The sequence below is a fragment of the Penicillium daleae genome (genome assembly GCF_028827525.1).
Source record: "Penicillium daleae strain IBT 16125 chromosome Unknown utg000008l_segment0_segment0, whole genome shotgun sequence".
NCBI lineage: Eukaryota > Fungi > Ascomycota > Eurotiomycetes > Eurotiales > Aspergillaceae > Penicillium > Penicillium daleae.
Genome location: NW_026623156.1, coordinates 7,085,053 through 7,104,427, shown reverse-complemented (window position 1 = coordinate 7,104,427; position 19,375 = coordinate 7,085,053). Strand labels below are relative to the sequence as shown.

Genomic DNA, 19,375 nt, shown 5'->3' with positions numbered 1-19,375 from the left:
TTGGTAAAATGATCCTTGACACATTCCGATCGAAAATAAATCAGCCCCCTTTTTAGATAGCCCCGACTTGGCACATTAATATGATATCTACCTCTTCTCTAATTCCACACCCACAGCCATCATCTTCACGGTACACATTATCGACCGACACGAGTACCCGGCGATTCCGTGAGGCTAGCCTCTACCGGAACCACCCAATCAGCGTCTCCATGATCACTATCCATTCAAATGTACGGAGTACGCTGTACGCCAGTTACAGTGCCTCCACGCAGGCAGTGCTACCCCACTCTCCATTGGTTCGGTCTCAAGCCCTCAGGGCTGAAAATAGGCAGGCCCACTCCGAGTCGGCGTCGCGTTCGGCTAGTCGGAGTAGTCATGTTGTCATACGTTTTGTTTCCGCTGGGTGGTAGGACTAGCAGCAGAAGCGGGTTCCTAGATGATCCATGGATGACCATAGATGCCCCTCACAACACCATCAATATAATGGCAAGGTCGCTCTTGGGTGTTTATTTATTTACTATGGCTGCAATCCTGGTTTTAACTGTCGTAGCATGGTTTCTCAATACGCTTTGACATCGTCTTCTTACATCATCGTCTTCGTCATGCAGTCTTTCGTATTTGCCAGACAACGCACCAGGCCTCCAACAATTCCAACAAACCCAATGGAAGTGACACCAAACCCCTCGTGTCTCATGAAACCCCACAGGCGCTTGTTACCGAACCCAGTTCGCCAATAACGACAGTCAATGGAGAGCAATGGGAAACACAATGGCATACCATACCCAATAATTCCTTAGTTACTGAATTGTCCATGGTAAAGCAACAATCAATCCACTGGAGAAAGTACCCAAAGTCGTATTGACAACTCCTCCTAATTACTATTACTCTCGGCCGCATATAAACTCTATCTAATAGACCCTGTCCAACCACAACAAACTAAATAACCTTGCCCTGGTCATCATCAAGTGTAGGCGTAACACAATCCACCCTCCAATGGACTCATGACCTCACGAACAAGCCGATTCCCATCCAAAATCCCAAACTCCATCTCCATATCCAAAGTAACGAGCTCCGCAGTCGGTGGATTCAGTATCTGATTCGTACCATTAACCGCATACCGCCGATTCAATTCATCGGCCGCTTGCCAGATCGCCCACAATCGATCAATCATAGCATGATGCAACATAAACGCCGGATCCTGTGGTGAAGAGAAAAGATCCTGCATGGTAGATCCGATACTAAAATGCCCGCCACCATGAAGACCTAGGACTCCGCCAGGCGTAGCAGGCCAGTGATCCATTACCATCTGGAAATCAGCTATATTCGCCGCAGCCAAAAGGCGGGTAACCTGGGTCTGACTGGTAAAACGTATAGAAACAAAATTATTTAGGCTTCGATTGAGACACCGTGGATTATAGTCGAATCCAGGCGCAGGAATCTCAGTCGTCGAGAGGAGACTGCGCGGAAAAGGCCCGAGGTGAATGGTTATGTCCTTGAATGGTCCGCATCGGACACAGCCTCCGCCCGAACCACGAGGTATTGTCACGTCGCCACTTGATAGACTTTGCTCATTGGTGTTGTATTCGCCATCCCCGGAGAGGGATGTCTCACTGCCGTCGAAGAGGGGGCTTTCGTGGAGGCTGTTTGCCCATAGTGGCCAATTCCAGTAGCTGGCTAGATCAATACAAGATCTTCATTATGGTCGGTAGAGATAATACAGATAGAAACTCACGGAAGAAATCCTTTATACCCACATTCATCTCGCAGAGCTGTCTCGAATAACCAGAGGAAATGCCGGTGCCACGGTAGAAACAACCCACTGTAATGACTGTTGAGGGTGTAATTGATATGGGTGCTACCTGGATCATCATTATGAACTCAAATTGAATACCAAATTCAATAATTGGTACGATCTTACGCGACAAAATCATCAAACCTGCTCCGGACGCCTGGAAATGCCATAGTTGAAAGCCTCGGTGGTGTGCTCATTAGACATATGACGGCTTTGATGTAGCTCTTCCGTTCTGCTGGCAGTATCTCGCCCCTTCAGGTTGATCAATAGTGAGACATAGTACGAGACAAAAGGCAAGAGAGGAGTATTAGTCATAAGACAACTCACCACTCCTTTCGAATACCGATATTGTGGAGCCCACATGGCTGTTGTTTCGGGTCTAGTGGGACTGAGAGTACAATGCTTGAGAGACATAGGATTTGTACGGCAAACTGGATGAGAAACATGATATTATGAACATACCATCAATCAGAACAGGACCTTGACTATACTCTTGCTATTCTTAGATACGATAGATATCACACAGGACTTTTGAGGTATAAGGGATATATAACTGTCGAGACTCCTTATCAACATGCTAGCCCTTCTTCAATAATGCTACATCACTACTGTAGAATACATCATAGAGACTGCCTGTCAAATCGCCTATAATAGGGTAGGTTTTGCACATACTGCTGAGTATTAAGGCCCAATTGAAAATTCAGGCTGGCCGAGTTCAACAGCCCCGACGATGTAAGAGCATCTTTCAGCTCTGTGTAGCTCAGAGATTCGATGATCATGATTATCCATAGAGATTCTCAAACTCCAAGAGATCCAAACGTGAGATGCTGAACTTGAAAAATCAAGGCAACCCATGTATTGGATCTGACCCGGAAGTCTTGCTATTTCGCACGGGAGAGCAAGATTGGTCCCGTTAAATAAGATGTATGTAAATAACAGCATCAGAATATGAAATGTATACAAAATCAAAGCCGCCGGTTCACTATCATCTCTAGTCGATAGTCATGTTCCAAGTGGATATAGAGGTCAATTAGGTCAATTAGCTCTCAATCCGGTTAAGCCACATTTGGATTTTTAGTCACGCTGAAATTCCCCACCACACCCCACGTTCATCCTCCATCAACATCCTGATCATCCACAGAGGAAGCATCAGGGGGTCTTTTCTCCTATTGATTTCGTTTGTAACGCGATGTACAAACTCACTGCCGATGATCTCGATGACTCGTGTGACGACAACACTCCCATCATTCGCGCAGCAGCCAAGTCCAACCCCGCAGTATTGGAAGCCCTTCTTGCCCATCACGCAACGGCCAGCGCAGAAGAAAACCTCACCAAGAGAGAACGCTTCCGCCTCGAGCGCCTGGGGCCGAGTGCTACTGTGGGAGGAACAGCATGCAATCAGTTTCTGTCGCCTATCAAATCGGCAATCCGTGCCCACCTGCCACACAACCTTCGTCTCCTTTTGGCTGCAGGGGCAAACCCAGATGGCATAGATCGGGTATGTATGTCAGACTATTCTGTGCGATGGATTCGTGGCCGTCATTTTCGCGACGATGTAACGAGCTTCGGTTGCTGTAAGCCCCGTGCTATTGTTCTCGCAAATGCGCAGTGCAAGGGTATCAGTCACCAGCTATGCCCCTTGACCCCTGGGGAACTCGATGAACGATGTCATGGGTTCCCCCGATTCTGGACGGAACCGAATGTACCAGGTCAAAGACTGAGGATGGAGAAGGCATTCACAGCGCTGGAAGTCGCTGCCCAGGTAGGTGATGTGGAATGCCTGGATATCCTTCGTGCAGCTGGGGCGGATGAGTCTGCATGGGTGCAGGAAGTGTCCTTGGACGAAAAGCAGATTCAAATGGATGATGCAGAGTGGTCGATTTCCTTTCTATCGACATCTTCGCCTGTCCACGAAGCTATTACAGCTGGTCAGCAGTCTATGCTTCGCCACCTCTTGTCCACCTGTGGATACTCGCCTAACTACCGCTCCTACGCTGCTCCGACTGTTGCCCTTCCGCCACTTTCTTACGCCATCGCTCGTTGCGATTTGAATGACCCTGGCGTACAGAGATGTTTAGTAGATCTTCTGTCTCACCCTCGGCTAGACGCAAATCTACGCACGCCCATTTTCAACATCCACCCCCTTCACTTTGCAACTGCGCACCACGACCCGCAACTCCTTATATGGTTAGCCAATCTGATTCCGGGTGGGTACGAAGCTGCAGGGACCACAGCCTTAGGACATACACTACTTCATATAGCTTGCCTACCTCTCACAGCCACTCAAATCGTGGCTCGCAATCCGGAAGTTGCAAAGAGCATACACTGTGCTCGCACCTTGGATTCTCAGTGGAAACCCCATCGTCTACCGAGTCCACTTCACATGGAATTCTCTACGGCAGAATCAATAGGTTTGGGATATAAGATAACTCCGATGACGGCGGCTGAACAGGTAGCACAACAGGATACAATCCAAGTTCTATTGGAATGGAGCGGTGTAGACCTTAGGGCGAAGGATCTAGAAGGAAATACCGCCCTACACTATTTGGCTGGGACTTTGAACATGAGTGAGGATACAATTGAGATGATTCGCCAGATGGAAGGGGGTGAAGAAGTCTGGCTAGAGTCAGAGAACTGCTATGGAGTCACTCCGAAGGAGATGTGGGGAGAGTAATTAGGTTGAGGCGAGGTGAGTACGTAAATTTGATATACTTTCCCTATGCTCCATCAAGGTGAGATTTTGGCGCACTAGGTAGTCCATGAAAAAAAATAATTGTTCCTTGGCTTTTGGTGGAACTACATGTGAAGTTGGGCATCAGCTACCAAATCGAGTTAAGCGCAGACATATACAGATAGATTCAGGCAATACAGCAAAGTAGCACCATACATCTTCGACCAGGCAATCGCAGCACCCACAGTACATCCCGACGAGGCTCTACCTATTCTGGGTGACACGACAAACATAAGAACCGTTTCGCGGACCCAAACAAATATCAGAGAGTTTGTGACAAACTTTGCGTCATTTTTCTACGAAGCTAGGGTATAATTGTAGAAACAACGCCCAAATGGAACGGTTCTGAAAAGACAATATCCTTGTTGGGTCCCTCCCCCTGGACTGAATACCCGATGAGACAAGCATTAACAGTGCCGCAACTTCACTCCCACTTCCGCTCATACGAGCCAACCCATTCACCCCAGCCCAGTACCTTTCCCTCGATCTCCTTGGCCATCTCCTCGGCGGTCGGGAGGGGACTCAAATTCGCCGCGTCGACAGGCTGACTGAGTGCAATCAGTGTAAAGAAGTACCGATGCGGACCATGACCCAACAATGGACGTGGTGGAATGTACACAGTGCCCCGTCGATTCTTGCCATACTGGAAACCACCCTTGAGCATGTATTCGCCCTCAGCGGCCTCAAAGTCCACGTTGCTCACACCCGTCGCAGTTGCAGGGATACCGTAGTAGATGCCGTGAATAATTGGCGAGGGCAAAGGCGCATCCGGGTCCTCACTGATGAGCAGGTACTCTTTGATATCGGAGGTTGCCGCAGGCCAGCTCAGAGTGGGGAAACGACCGGCACCTTCGGCGGATAGATCGTCGTGCATCTTTGATCCGGACGGACCAACTTCGATGCAGTCAAGTGTGAGAGTAGGATTGGGGACCTGGGCGAAGGCAGGTCCCTTGGTGAAGAGGCGCGCATCGCGGCCCTTGGCGCTCGCGAAGATACGGCTGATGCCGTATTCGATGTAGTTCATCTAGGCGTCGTCAGTGAGGCTGTAGAATGGATGGGTCAAGTTGTACAAGGGCAGTTGGCGGGGTACCTTGAGTTGTATTCAATTTTGATGAATGTATTTCAAGTTAACGAGAACTTGCTCGGCGAAAAATTGCTCAGGGAAGTTCGTCTGGTGAGGTTGTCGTGGTTTTGTGATTGTCCACTGATCGGGCCGCGCTCGGGCCGGTTTTATGCCGTTAACGGCAGCTCCTGCCTCTTCTCTGTCTATCGTCAGGCGTCCATCTCTTTTCCTTTCTCAGGATCGCATGAAAGTTGTCAGATGAGATGACTGACACATGGTGTCAGCTTCAAAGTTGTTGAGCTACGTGCACCAGATGGATCAAGACGCCAGGGAAGTAAATATATCTTGTTGGTGACAGTTTGCTGCCCAGATGATTGGACAGCGACAACCATGATCTGTATATGCCTACAGAACTCACCCGGAAGGATCAATTCCAAGCCTGGAATATATACACCTCAAGTGTTGTTAACAATTCTCAAACCTCGATGACTGTCACATGGCAGACCCTAGCCGTGCATCGACTGATCCTTGGAAATGGCTAGCGACGGTCGATCGGTTGCGGGGGCGCGTGAAAGAACCTTTTGCGGGGAACCGACCGAGGTTTCACGCCAGACCCTGCAGACGTCAAGGCCCTGAAGAAGGCTTCCTCGTCCACTTTTGCGTGTCGACAGCTGCAAATCGGATATTATATTGGCTCGCAGTGTGAGAACCACTCCTCTGCCCGCAACCATGGAAGTCTTCAGTGACTATGCCAGCCCAGTGCTCGCACAAGCCTCGGCCTTGTGGACTGACATTGTGGACACCTACTCCGCGCAACGAATCGAGTTCGTGGGGACATTGATGGTTCAAGTCTTGACCTTCTGGCTGCCCTCGATTGTCTATCTACTGCTTGACGTGATTGCGCCCAGCTTCAGCCAACGGCACAAGATCCAGCCGGCGCCAAAGCAGCCCACCCGCAGCGACATCGTGCGCTGTTTCATCGTGGTCACACAGAATCAGATCCTCTCTTCCGCGCTGCACCTGGGCCTCATCTACATCAGCGGCAAAGCCGGATCAGGGTCATCCTACCGCGTCACAGCAAGCTTCCCCTCAGTCACTGAATTCATACGCGATTTCGCGATTAGTCTGCTCCTCCGGGAAGCAATGTTCTACTACAGCCACCGACTTCTTCATATTCCCTTTTTCTACCGCCGGATTCACAAGAAGCACCACAAATTCACGGCTCCCATCGCACTAGCGGCTCAATTTGCCCACCCGATCGAGCAGATCTTTGCAAATGCGCTGCCAATCTCGCTCCCCCCGCAGCTGCTGCATAGCCATGTCCTGACGTTTTGGGCATACCTTGCCTGGGAATTGTTCAACACGGCGACCGTGCATAGCGGATACGACTTCTTCCGGAATAAAGCAAAGATGCACGATCTGCACCATGAGAAGTTTAATCTTAATTATGGGTCAATTGGATTCCTCGATTGGGTGCATGGAACAGACAATTTGGGGAAGCGACACTCCGAGTAGACTGCTTTGTGATCAAGTCTTACCGAGTGGAAAACCTGAAGCCAAGTCAATAGATCACTGCAAACTGATATTTCTCATCTGTGGTCAAATTCCACTTCGGAAACCCCCGTTTGGCCAGCGATGGAGTGTTCCGTCATGCATTCTTTGATGTTTCCCTGTCGGTGTTTGGGGCGAGCGCCATATAAATAGCCTGTTTCTTGTCAATCATTTCTTCCTCCGTCAGATACCAATTAACAAGCTTCTCCATTATTTTCATTTCCTTATTGTACACTTGGCTACATATATCTGGCACCTCACTATGCAATATCACAAGGATATATACGGCCAGGTCTCAGTCTCGCGTGATACACAGGGGGCCTGTCCCACTTTCTGAGCCTCCTATATTTATATCTCTGGTCCAGCGACTTGTCTCAAAGAACAAGACTGTGGAGGGGGTGAGTTCTTAGGACCTGTGTTCACTGTGTGGAAATTTCCATAAATCTTGCTCGCATTTCCTCTCGCCTTTCAGGCTCCTCCTCATTCATTAAACCCCTTCTTCGTCTCTCCATGATGCCTCTATTTGGAACAATTTGCTGTGTAATGGAGAGGAAGCGTATGACCTCCATCTCGCAGCTATCATTGACGCAACGATCTATCGGTGGGCAGTTGATAATGCGGCACCCATTTGCTCAACTTTGCGCAGATTCTCACGATGTATTTCGATGACATCCTTCCTTACAATGTCTCACGCGAATCCGAGGAGTACGTACATCATGAGTTCCTTCGAAGCTTTATCCACCGCTAGCACCACATTTGACCAGCCTTGGAGTGTTGAGAAGTGGAGATGCTGGGATATATGTGGGTATTCACATGTCCTTTAGGCGCCTGGGGCAAGCCGTTCGCTCTGTTCGATAACCACTGGTCTCGAGTATTGTTAACCGACTTTCGGCATCGACAACAATTTGACCTTTTAAATGTGTACAAGGGCTACACGGCTGAACAGGCCTGAACCTATAGACATACCATTTTCCCGATCGTATACCGGCGTCCCACCACTCAGAAAGCATATCCCGAGCGTTTGCCTGAGTGAGAGCAATTTCAACTCGAGAATGGAAGTCAGATACAGCTGCTTGAAGCATATCTGGCGACAAGATTGCAAAGATTTGGAGTGGCTGCGGATGATTTAGGAGTATGCTGGATATCAGGGCAAGAAGAGTCTGGCAACCAGCGACACACGATTAGTTGACCAGAGAGTCAACTGCAAGTATCGACATATCTGATGATCCAAAGATAGAAGAACCTCCTCCCCCATGAATCGAACTCCAGACCTCCTTTTCCCTATGTACTTCATGACGATGCTCCGTCTCTATCCCACGATGCCAAAGTACATCAACAAGAGTCAACCATGACACCACACCCGATACATAGCACTATTCTACAGCCTCACAATACCATTAAAAATACCCTTTCAGAATTAAAATTAATTAGAGTATACTAGAGTAATACTACATTTATAAATAAAATAAAATAAAAAATAAAAATAGATCTTTATCCGCGAGGAGGTGCTGCCACCACCTCGCATGCCCACCCGCCCACCCTCCCCGCCTAGGGATGTGCCCGGCCATCGTGGTGTCGTGCTCAACACTGGAGGCCTGTACCTTTCCCATCACATGTTTGCCCTTTTCAGGGCACACCCAAAGGTCAGTAGACCACTAGGCCATATGAGGGGGGAGAGTGACTGGAATACCAATAGTGGGATTATATCACCTCCTCACGTATCGGTTACCCAAAATGATTTCCACTCATCACAGGTTCAGCGTCATGTTTGTGGGAAATATCGGCTTGGAAAAGGTAACAAGGACCCAGACTACAGTGTTATGAGTAGCGAATATTTTTTAAGACCAGCTTGATACTAATAAAAATAAACCTGGGTTGTTTTCCAAGGAGTATGATCCTACTGTGGAAGTTAAGAATTATGCGGTCCTGGAATACGGTAAGCCCCATACACGCGACTGACAACGACTCTACCCAACTGATCAGTGCTCAAATAGACTGCTGGTTATTTGGAGGTAACTGTGTGGGAGATCCCCGGTAGTACCGAGCTGTCCACAGCAAACACAGATATTCTGAAACAGGCCGACGCGGTCTTCATTTTGTTTGACGCGTGCAACAAGTCGATTTAGCCCATCTTCCGTCGTGAGACCATATGTGCCCCTGATACCCGTGGCAATACTCTTGACTGACAGTTCGCCTTTGTAGGGAAACTACGTGATACCGCCCAAAGATCTATGCCCACCGTGGCGTGCGGCAACAAGACCGACAAGATTGGAGGAGGACGCTACAGCAAGACAGACACAATCAAGCACCATTACTGCGATATATCAGCCGTGGGCCAAATTGAATTTTAACGAGCCATGGTTCTCGTTATTCTGACAACTGTTAGATGTAGACCACTTGTTATGACTCCCGCCACTTTGGCAATGTGTTCTTCCGTGCTAACTGATAATGACACCAGTATGACACCGATCAGTGATTATTAGAAGTTGAACGTTGGGCTTCCGCGGTGCAGACACGAGAGGCGAATGCGTCGACGGTCAAGCGAGGCTGCTCAATGCCAGAATTTGATAAGGGGCGTTGATTTTGATGTATGGAGGCAGCCTGCATTGTGGAGACTGACCCCATATTCTCTCAAAGCCGGCACTCTCCACGATCGAAACGGCATTGCCTCCCCCAAAGCACTGTTATGGTTCCAGATTGAACTAAGCTCAAATGGCTGAAACAGTGAGAACTATAAAATGTACCCTCACCCAGCTTGGGAAACCCCCGTCACAGTAAGAGATACTGTATCAAACGTGAAGCCAGTGTTCCCCCAGCGTAATCGAAACCATACGCCCACAACTCTCGCACATATGTCCAATCATGCATGTCTCCGTGGCCAGCACTCAAAATTGATTTCCTGATATCGCTCGTTGGGGTAATACAAACAGCTCCAAACCTGGGGTCTGTCTGGCTTGTCTATCTACATTGGAAAAAGCATTCTTGTACAGTCCGATATGGGCGGTGAATTTGTATCGGGTGCAACCTTTTGAAGTAGAGTTCAACCTTGGGGTAACTGAGGTGTCTCTTATCATCATCGGAGATTATCTGAGCAAGCTGATTAGTCTGTTAACCCCAGGAAACTTGCTGGATTCGCCTTATCGACAATACCCCAACTTTTCAGTTGGGGTAGCCATAATAACTGTTCCAGGACGAGTTAGCCCATCTTCACCATTGCTTATCTGCGCAATGATCATCAAGATAAGATACAAATGGAGGCTAGGTACGGGAAGTTCTCCGGGTATATAAGAGTCATGTAAGTCCATTGAGTACTGGATAACCCCGCAGGAGAAGCACTCAGGCGGTGCCAACTTTTTCCACGCTATACAGAGTAGATCGGCCATGGGCAATGAGCTACGAGTCCTCCCTGCCGGCGCCGGCTATGGCATCGTCATCGGCATCGGCGGCATCTTTGCCCTCTTCATGCTCAGCCTAACTTGGCTTCAAAACCGATACACCCGCTTCTCAACGCACCAAGCCGAAGAATTCAACACCGCCTCCCGCTCCGTCAAACCAGGTCTCATCAGTGCCGGCATTGTCTCGTCCTGGACATGGTCAGCAACGCTGTTGACAAGCTCAACCTTCGCATACGAATATGGCGTCTGTGGACCGATGTGGTACGGAGCAATGGGTACCCTCCAAATTCTTCTCTTCGGATTAATCGCTATCAAAATAAAAACGAATGCCCCCGGTGCCCATACGATGCCCGAGATCGTGCTCGCGCGTCACGGAAAGATCGCCCACTTGACGTACCTGTACTACGGTCTAGCGACCAACATGCTCGTCGGCGCATGCTTAGTCCTTGGCGGTGCACAGGTTGTCGAGGCGTTGACGGGGATGAACGTCTACGCGGCGACGTTCCTTATTCCCGCTGTTGTGGCGGCTTATGTGATTGCGGGTGGACTGCGGTCGACCTTTATCGCGGATTATACGCACACGGTGATTCTTTTCATTGCGATTTTGGTCTTTGGCTTCTTGATCATTGCTACGAGTGACTTGGTTGGTAGTCCTAGCAAACTGTATGACCTCCTGCAAGAGGCTTCGCAGAAGATGCCGATTGACAGAAATACGGATGGCTCGTATTTGGCCTTTCGCTCTGTGGGAGGGTTGATCTTTGCGTTTGATCTGTTCGTGGCTGGGTTTACGACTGTTTGGTTGGACCAGGCGTATTGGCAGCGGGCGATTGCTTCAAAGCCAGAGACCTCGGTGAAGGCGTATCTCCTTGGTGGAGTTGCGTGGTATGGTGAGTACACATGCATGTCCCCGGAATTGACAGAGGTCTTGTTAATGAACGGCACAATAGGCATTCCGTTTGGATTCGCGACGGTCATGGGCCTGGGATGCGTGGCTCTCACGGGAAACCCGAGATTCCCAACATATCCCAATCCACTTTCCACCGAGCAGGTTGGCGCAGGACTATCCGCACCAGCGACGGCCATTGCACTCCTTGGTAAAGGTGGCGCAGTGTTGATATTGATCCTGTTGTTCATGGCCGTGACAAGCTCTACCTCTGCGGAGCTGATTGCAGTCTCGTCGCTGTTGACGTTTGATGTGTATAAAACATACTATCGTCCAAAGACTACCTCGACCGAGCTGGTCCGAGTAAGCCACTGGGCGATCGTAGTATACGCGCTGGTTCTCGCCGCTTTCTGCTGTGTTCTCAATGCCGTCGGCATAAGTCTGACCTGGGTGTTGACCGTGCTGGGTGTCATTGTTGGCGGCGCCGCTCTGCCCGTCGGGATGATTCTATTGTGGAAGCCCATGTCGACTGTTGCAGCCATTGGCGCTCCCTGGATTGGCTTCCTCTGCGGTGTGATCGTCTGGTTTATCACGGCGTGGAAGCGTAACGGCGTAATTAGTGTTGCCAGTACTGGAGACACGACCAATGCTCTGGCTGGGAACATTGCCTCGTTCGGGGTCGGATTCATCATGGCTGCGGTGTTGAGCTATGCATTCCCCAAGAAGCGACCATCTCCCGAGGTGAATGCAATCACGGGTATAGAATCGAGCATTGAGTCTTCCACACTAACCCAAGATCAGACATCGCCGACCGTGGAAAAGGAGAAAACGACTCCGGATCCAGTCTCGGACGAAGTAGTGAGATCGCAGCCTTTGCCTGCATCGCGAAACGAGTTGGTCGAATACCTCGAATCCAACACCATCGAGCCCATGGATCCCGAGCTCGCACGCAAAGGCACGCGTATTGCCACTATCGCCAACGTGATCTTCTTCTTTGGAGCAGTCATCCTGGTACCCTTCACGCTCTTCGGCACCAGCTACGTCTACAGCAAGCCCTTCTTCACGGGCTGGGTGGTGGTCTCGTTTATCTGGATCTGGACGAGCGTGATAATTTGCGTCGTCTATCCTGTGGTAAGTGTGGCACTCTCTGACTCTGTCCCAGCCTCAGAGCATGTCAATCGTCAATCACACGCTAACTTCCATTCCAGGTGGAAAGTATGGGGGCATTGCGGAGCATTGTGGGTGGTCTGTGGGGCGATGTGAAGGCTGTGCTAGGCCGTCGCCGAAAGGAGGCGGCCGTGATTCACGACGCGGCATGAAGAAGTTTCCTCGGTCGGGATTATTATTGTGCAGTGGTCGGTATTCTGGGCTCCTTTTTGAGACACGATGCGCTATCTATGGCTTGTAAATTGTATTAATTTAGCTGGGTTATATGATTGAGTCGAACAGTCTCTGTTGCGACCGTGTCTATTTAGACGCGTTGACAACCCTGCTTGTGCTGGGTCTTCCAGCGTTAAAGTGCTGCCTGCAGTAAGAATGCCGCGACCAGTGACCAATTAACTTTCCTCTGAAATAGCGGAAAGCGGACCAGTAGGCGAATGAAATGGGTGGACGCATTCCACAAGGAAAGGGGGGGTGTAGAGACCAATCTTCTCGAGTTCAGTCAAATACAAGTATCATATTTTTGGTCTATTTATACAGTGAAGACGGCATTGAGGTGAGACTGTCGTATGGGTGGGTGGTGGAGCAGGGGTTATGGATGCATCGAGAACCAGGTTGACACACGCGCCCGCAGGTCCAATGGGTGTTGAAGCGATGGACGGGGAAGTGGGATTGGACGGGTGTGACCACAGATAGATGAAGAGCTGAGTACCGAGCCTTGGACATTGTGTACCAGTTGTGGCTAAATAAAGATGCAGTGGAAAGCCTATGATACAGATTCATAAGGTGTATAGTCAGTGCAGTGTTTACGTAGCCTCGAAACCATAATATTTACTTTCAGGGTGTTGGCGCGAGTCGTCCGTCCTAGGCATGACAATATTGTCGCGAAATTTGGTGAGACGATCAGCTCCACTGCCGAGAGAAGAGTGCGTCATCGCCAAGTTGAGAATAAGGGATCATGATATTTCCTTATCCGATCAATCTACATACAGTATGACTTTTTAGGAACGATTGACTGCAGCAACTAGTCGATGGAAGGAGTTTACATGAGTACCCTATCCTGTTCTTGTGCACTGTAGTTTTCGATGTCTAGTGTGCAACTCAATAGCAAAGACTCGAGGGCAGGCTTCAGGGGCCCACAGCCGTTTCAAGTCAGATCCGTGGATATGATGTACACCGTGCGGAGATCCCAAACGAATAGTCGAGAAGTATAATAATAATAGGAAGGTTGATGACCATGTGAGTGGCACAATCACAAGCCGCCAATTTGTGCCCAGAAAGCATAAAGCAGAAAGTTTGGGACATACTGTAGAAGGGCTATAAATACTAGAAACATTGGAAACATTGACCCAGAGGTTCGAATGGCCAAGGGCCTTGGAAGTATTGGCAGGTCTTGCAAAAAGACAATGTGGATTAGCTTTTGTATTAGCCAATGCTTTGGATTCAGGATCAACCCATCAGCAGCCAACCCACTCGAGGGCTCCACCGGGCGTCGTGGTCCCAGCCAGATCATAATAATATCGAAGGCCCAGTGAAAGCCATCTGGCGTCAAGTACGGAGTCGAGTCAAGGGCTTGGAGCAAAGACCCCCTTGCCGCGGGAACACACGCAGAGACAGCAACATCCAGGAGGATCGGCCATTCGGAGCAAAAGGCTCATCAGCACCTCATTGTGGTACAAGTCCTGGCCATCTGTAGTGCCAATCATCGTCATGCATTCAATACACCCGCTGGGCCCTGGTCCATCCTTACCGCTCTGAAAGAAGTCTCCACCCAACGCCACCAGCCGATCAGGGCCTGTGGAGAAGGTCTTCAGGGTAGGGATTTGCCAGGGATTGATGTTCAGGGATTCAGGGATTCAGGGACTTGACCTGCCGATATTTGTGGCGGTTGTGGATTGTGTGTGGTGTGGACTGTACCTGGAGTATAAGCCCAGGGACTCCCCCCCCTTCTTTCTATCCCTACGTTCCTCAAACCAGCCTTCCTCACACTCGTTCTTTCTCTTTTTTGACACCATTCGCTTTCAATCTTTTTTCTTGTCCCTCATTTAGACACTCGTTGACAACGTTGGCCACAATTACCATCATCTTCTCTTCTCCTAACTCATTAAGCCGATAAACCCTCCGGTTTCTACCTTTGCGACCTCCATTACCATTATCTTCTCTTCATCTAACTCATTAAGCCAATAAACCCCCCGGTTTCTACTCTTGCGACCTCCATTCACGACCATCATCATGAAGGCGACTATCGCTTCTCTGGCAGCTGCCTTTACACTAGGAGCTCAGTCCGTTATGGCTGCTCCCTCGTCTACTACGACTGCGGCTAAGCGTGCCACCAGCGGCGGCGTCACTCCCATCACCGTCAAGGGCAATGCCTTCTTCCAGGGCGACAACCGTTTCTATATCCGTGGTGTCGACTACCAGCCCGGTGGCTCCTCCAAGTTGAGCGACCCCATTGGCAATGCCGAGACTTGTAAGCGTGATGTCCAGAAGTTCAAGGACCTTGGCCTCAACACTATCCGTGTCTACTCCGTGGACAACTCCGCCGACCACGATGAGTGCATGAGCGCCCTGGCCGACGCTGGCATCTACCTGGTGCTCGACGTGAACACTCCCAAGTACTCCCTCAACCGGGCCGATCCTGGTCCCTCGTACAACGATGTCTATCTCCAGTACATCTTCGCGACCGTCGACAAGTTCGCCCGCTACGACAACACTCTGGCTTTCTTCTCCGGAAACGAGGTTATTAACGATGGCCCGTCTTCCAAGGCTGCCCCTTACGTCAAGGCCGTCACTCGTGATATTCGCTCCTATCTGAGCGAGCAGAAGCTTCGCAAGGTTCCCGTTGGTTACTCCGCCGCTGACATTGACACCAACCGCTTGGAGCTCGCCGAGTACATGAATTGTGGTACCGATGATGAGCGATCCGACTTCTTTGCCTTTAACGACTACTCCTGGTGTGATCCTTCCTCTTTCACTCAATCTGGCTGGGACCAGAAGGTGAAGAATTTCACTGGTTACGGTCTTCCCCTCTTCCTCTCCGAGTATGGTTGCAACACCAACACCCGGAAGTTCGAAGAAGTCAGCGCTCTGTACAGCACCAAGATGACTGGAGTCTACTCAGGAGGCCTTGTATATGAGTACAGCGAGGAAGGCAGCAATTACGGCCTTGTTCAGATCAATGGAAACGATGTTAGCACCTTGAAGGACTACGATGCCCTGAAGGCGGCCTTTGAAAAGACCTCCAACCCGGAGGGCGATGGTAACTACAACAAGACCGGCGGTTCCAACCCTTGCCCGGCCAAGAGTGCTCCCAATTGGGATGTCGATGCTACTGACTCTCTGCCTGCCATCCCCGTCCCCGCTGAGAAGTACCTGAAGAATGGTGCTGGCAAGGGTGTTGGTTTCAGCGGCAAGGGTTCCCAGAACGCTGGCACTCAGTCCACCTCGACTGCCTCTCCCGGCTCCGGCTCTGGCTCCAGCAGCTCTTCCTCTAGCTCTTCGAGTGCTACTTCCCATGGTGCTGCCGCTGGTCTTGTTAAGCCCTTCACTATCAGCTTCGCTCCCGTTGCCATCAGCCTGGCAACCATCGTGTCCTCGCTGTTCGGTGCCACCCTGATTCTCCTGTAAACTCTTTGATGGGTTCTTTCATTACACAATATTTCTTATCCATTATTCTTACATACCACGTCGGATTTGTTCTTTCCCGGTGTGGCTGTTTTGTATGCGAGGGTCTTTTGCTTTTGGACTTTTAGCTGGACGCTAGCCGGCCAATGGTCTTTTTGATCTGGGATATCCAGTCGAGTGGCTTCAGTGTGTACAGTAGGCCATAATTCATGCTCTTAACTTCAGTCAGACCGCCTCATGTAATACGATTCGTTCAAGAAATTGGTTATCTTCTGTATATTCAGTTCCGTGCTGCATGTAGTCCGTTCTAGCACCACTAAACCAGCCACGCCACAATAGAGTCTGGTAGCAACAACCCTCTTTACAACGAATTCCTCGGTTTAAGAACCAAACTCTCTTGTCGAAATAAGAAATCCAATATAAATAACGAAGATTCTGGAAATAACGAATTCGTCGAGATTTTGCGTCGAATTTGGAGTCTTAATTTCCTTCCTTGCTGTGCGCGACGTAGATAGACGTCTTCAGGTTAAGATGCCCGATGTTTTTTTTTTTTTGTGCATCGATATTACTATATGACAGGTGCAATTTTTGACGAAGACGACTGATTACCGAACAGGTCTACCTTCTACCGATTGATTGATTTCTTGATTGATTGCGATTCCAAAGAGGCTTGCTCCCCGTCGCATGGATTATCGGCATTAGAAGATCTAACGCGGAAGATTCGATACAGAACATAACTATGCTGTAGTCTATCTCTAAACAAAGAAAGATAGTAGAAAGAATATACTAGGTACTATTCGATTATACGGCTGTAGCAAAGTTACTACGATTAATCTTCAACGGGAGAGGTATTTGAAGGTGTTGAAGGTGGTGAAAGAGGTGTTGAAAGACCTGTTAGTAGATTAGTAATAATTTACTTAAGATACTGGTATTTAAGAAGCATCTGAAAAATTAGCAGGCTAATTGTATAAATAGTATGAAATGGATAATTGAATGCTTAGATTTCTAACCAAGTTGCGGTTTAGGAGCTCAAAGTGGACAGAAATAGTGGAAAAGGGCTTCTGACCACGCTCAACGTCACTGCGACCGTTGGATTGCAACCTACATTCAAATATAGGTATAGAGGGCGTACCTTTCCAAGATTTGGAATACCTGGGTTAACGAATTAAACCCCCTTGAAATGGAAACTTCGTTATAACCAGGTTTTGCTGTACCAATTTCTCAAAGACATTGTCTATCTACAACTTCGCCTTGCCCTCTGCCTGTCCGAGTACAAATGCATCCCAATCCATCTTCCTCCCCGCCTGAAACTCTCTCAACCCAACCGCGCCCTCGGCATCCGGCCTCATCATCTCATCAAACACACCCTTGATCCCTTCAACCTGCTCCTCCCTTCCCCCATGCATCCACGCCAATCTAACCAACTCCTTCGACATCCTGGATCCCCCGGGTGAACACGCTTTCAACCTTATCAACAACCCATCCAGCAATCCGACCAACTCATCCCCATCCTTCGCAACACCACTAACCAATCCCCTAGCCAACAACTCCTCCGCACCAACAGCCCTCGCAGATAACATCGCTTCCCTCGAAAACGCCACCCCCAACTCCCGCACAACATACTTCGAAATCGTCGCCGGCGCAAGACCCAATTTCACCTCGCTAAGTGTACACGCTGCCCCGGCAGCGCAAAGCCGCATATCACACGCAAACGCCAGTCCCACGCCCCCGCCAAATGCGGGCCCATTCATCACTGCAATAGTAACCTTGGGCGAGGTATCAAGTACCTCGAAGAGGGAAGTGAGTCGGGCAAATTGTGCGTCAGATGCAGAGCCGCCTTGTGCGACTGGGGAAGTATCCCGTCCCAGGTCCATGCCTGTGCAGAAGAAGCGGCCTGTGGCGGTGATGATGATGCGGCTGGTGAAGGGATCGGAGTTTGCGGATTGAATTGTCGATGTTAGGGTTGTTAGCATGGATGATGTGAGGGCGTTGCCGTTTTTGGGGCGGTTGAGGGTTATTTTGAGGTTTGTGGCATTGCGGTGGATTTGGAGGCCTTCGGGTGAGGAGACGAGGGTCCATTTTAGGGGTGTTGGATGTTTGGAGTTGGAATTGGTAGTCGATTTGGCGTTGGTATTGGTCTGCGTCTGCGACCGTGTTTTGATGGACAGGGCTTTACCGGCTCGACTTGAATTGGACTGGGAAAGCTGTCGTGATATCCACTCCCCTGTCTCGACTAACTTGGCCAGATCCACGCCCGTGCTGATACCTGCGTTGTGGAACATGTATACCAGATCTTCGGAGGCGACGTTGCCCTTTGCACCGGGAGCAAAGGGACACCCGCCAAGTCCGCCGACACTGCTGTCGAATACCCGCATCCCGCAGGTATATGCCTCCCAGACATTGGCCACGGCTTGGCCATATGTATCGTGGAAGTGACCGGCCAGCTTGTCGATGGGGACCCCGTGACTCGTTAAGTATTGGATCAGAGTGTGCACGTTTGACGGCGATCCTACGCCTAGTGTATCACCGAGACTGACTTCATAGCAGCCTGCAGCTAGGAGGGATGTCACGCAGCGCAAGACTGCGGCTTCGGGGGTTGGACCATCGAAGGGATCTCGAAAGATGCACGATACATATCTGGATCGGTCAGAATGGATATTGTAGTGAGAAAGGTCTGATTCGATCATTCTCCGGTGCTATAGCTCACCCTCTCACAGCAACACCAGCCTTTCTCGCCAACCCGGCGACTTCCCCAGCCCTCGCAATCCCTTGCTCAACGGAGCAATTGATATTGGCTTTACTAAACCCCTCAGTCGCACTGATGAAAACAGCAACTTCCTTCACTCCATGGTTCACTGCAATCTCCAAACCCTTGACATTCGGCACGAGGACTGGAAATCGCAAACCCGCCTGGTCCGGCTGGAAAAGAGCCTTCACAGACGAATGCCCAAGAACCTCACGACAATCCGCGAGTTGCGGAATTGCACGCGGCGATACGACAGAGGTAAGTTCAATTGTGCGTAGTCCTGCATCACGCAGTCGTCGAATAAGTTCCAATTTCGTTTGTGTGGGGACCTTTTCGCGGATGTTCTGCAGGCCATCGCGAGGTCCAACTTCCACGATTCGGACTTGGGGGGTTTGAATCGTCATAGTATTAATGATGCCGAAGCTAGAT

At 49.8% G+C, this 19,375-nt stretch overlaps 7 protein-coding genes across 7 annotated transcripts; 4 read left to right on the top strand and 3 right to left on the bottom strand.

Moving 5' to 3' along the window:
* Positions 1–961: 961 nt before the first annotated feature.
* N7458_011047 (tyrosinase family protein) lies at positions 962–1,760 on the bottom strand (the record flags this gene model as incomplete). Its single annotated transcript, XM_056914429.1, has 2 exons — positions 962–1,674; positions 1,733–1,760. The coding sequence occupies 2 exons, from the start codon at positions 1,758–1,760 to the stop codon at positions 962–964; spliced, it is 741 nt and encodes a 246-aa protein (XP_056763278.1).
* Positions 1,761–2,981: 1,221 nt separating this feature from the next.
* On the top strand, positions 2,982–4,466 carry N7458_011046 (uncharacterized protein; the record flags this gene model as incomplete). The annotated part of the gene is made up of 1 exon (XM_056914428.1): positions 2,982–4,466. The coding sequence occupies one exon, from the start codon at positions 2,982–2,984 to the stop codon at positions 4,464–4,466; it is 1,485 nt and encodes a 494-aa protein (XP_056763277.1).
* Positions 4,467–4,947: 481 nt separating this feature from the next.
* N7458_011045 (YbhB/YbcL family Raf kinase inhibitor-like protein) lies at positions 4,948–5,547 on the bottom strand (the record flags this gene model as incomplete). Its single annotated transcript, XM_056914427.1, has 1 exon — positions 4,948–5,547. One exon carries the CDS (start codon positions 5,545–5,547, stop codon positions 4,948–4,950), a length of 600 nt encoding a protein of 199 aa, XP_056763276.1.
* A 768-nt stretch (positions 5,548–6,315) lies between these two features.
* Positions 6,316–7,101, top strand: N7458_011044 (sterol desaturase family protein; the record flags this gene model as incomplete). The annotated part of the gene is made up of 1 exon (XM_056914426.1): positions 6,316–7,101. One exon carries the CDS (start codon positions 6,316–6,318, stop codon positions 7,099–7,101), a length of 786 nt encoding a protein of 261 aa, XP_056763275.1.
* Positions 7,102–10,518: 3,417 nt separating this feature from the next.
* Positions 10,519–12,734, top strand: N7458_011043 (sodium:solute symporter family protein; the record flags this gene model as incomplete). Its single annotated transcript, XM_056914425.1, has 2 exons — positions 10,519–12,546; positions 12,624–12,734. 2 exons carry the CDS (start codon positions 10,519–10,521, stop codon positions 12,732–12,734), a joined length of 2,139 nt encoding a protein of 712 aa, XP_056763274.1.
* A 2,074-nt stretch (positions 12,735–14,808) lies between these two features.
* gel1 (1,3-beta-glucanosyltransferase gel1) lies at positions 14,809–16,203 on the top strand (the record flags this gene model as incomplete). The annotated part of the gene is made up of 1 exon (XM_056914424.1): positions 14,809–16,203. The coding sequence occupies one exon, from the start codon at positions 14,809–14,811 to the stop codon at positions 16,201–16,203; it is 1,395 nt and encodes a 464-aa protein (XP_056763273.1).
* A 1,235-nt stretch (positions 16,204–17,438) lies between these two features.
* On the bottom strand, positions 17,439–19,350 carry N7458_011041 (aldolase; the record flags this gene model as incomplete). Its single annotated transcript, XM_056914423.1, has 2 exons — positions 17,439–18,837; positions 18,908–19,350. 2 exons carry the CDS (start codon positions 19,348–19,350, stop codon positions 17,439–17,441), a joined length of 1,842 nt encoding a protein of 613 aa, XP_056763272.1.
* Between the last annotated feature and the right edge of the window lie 25 nt (positions 19,351–19,375).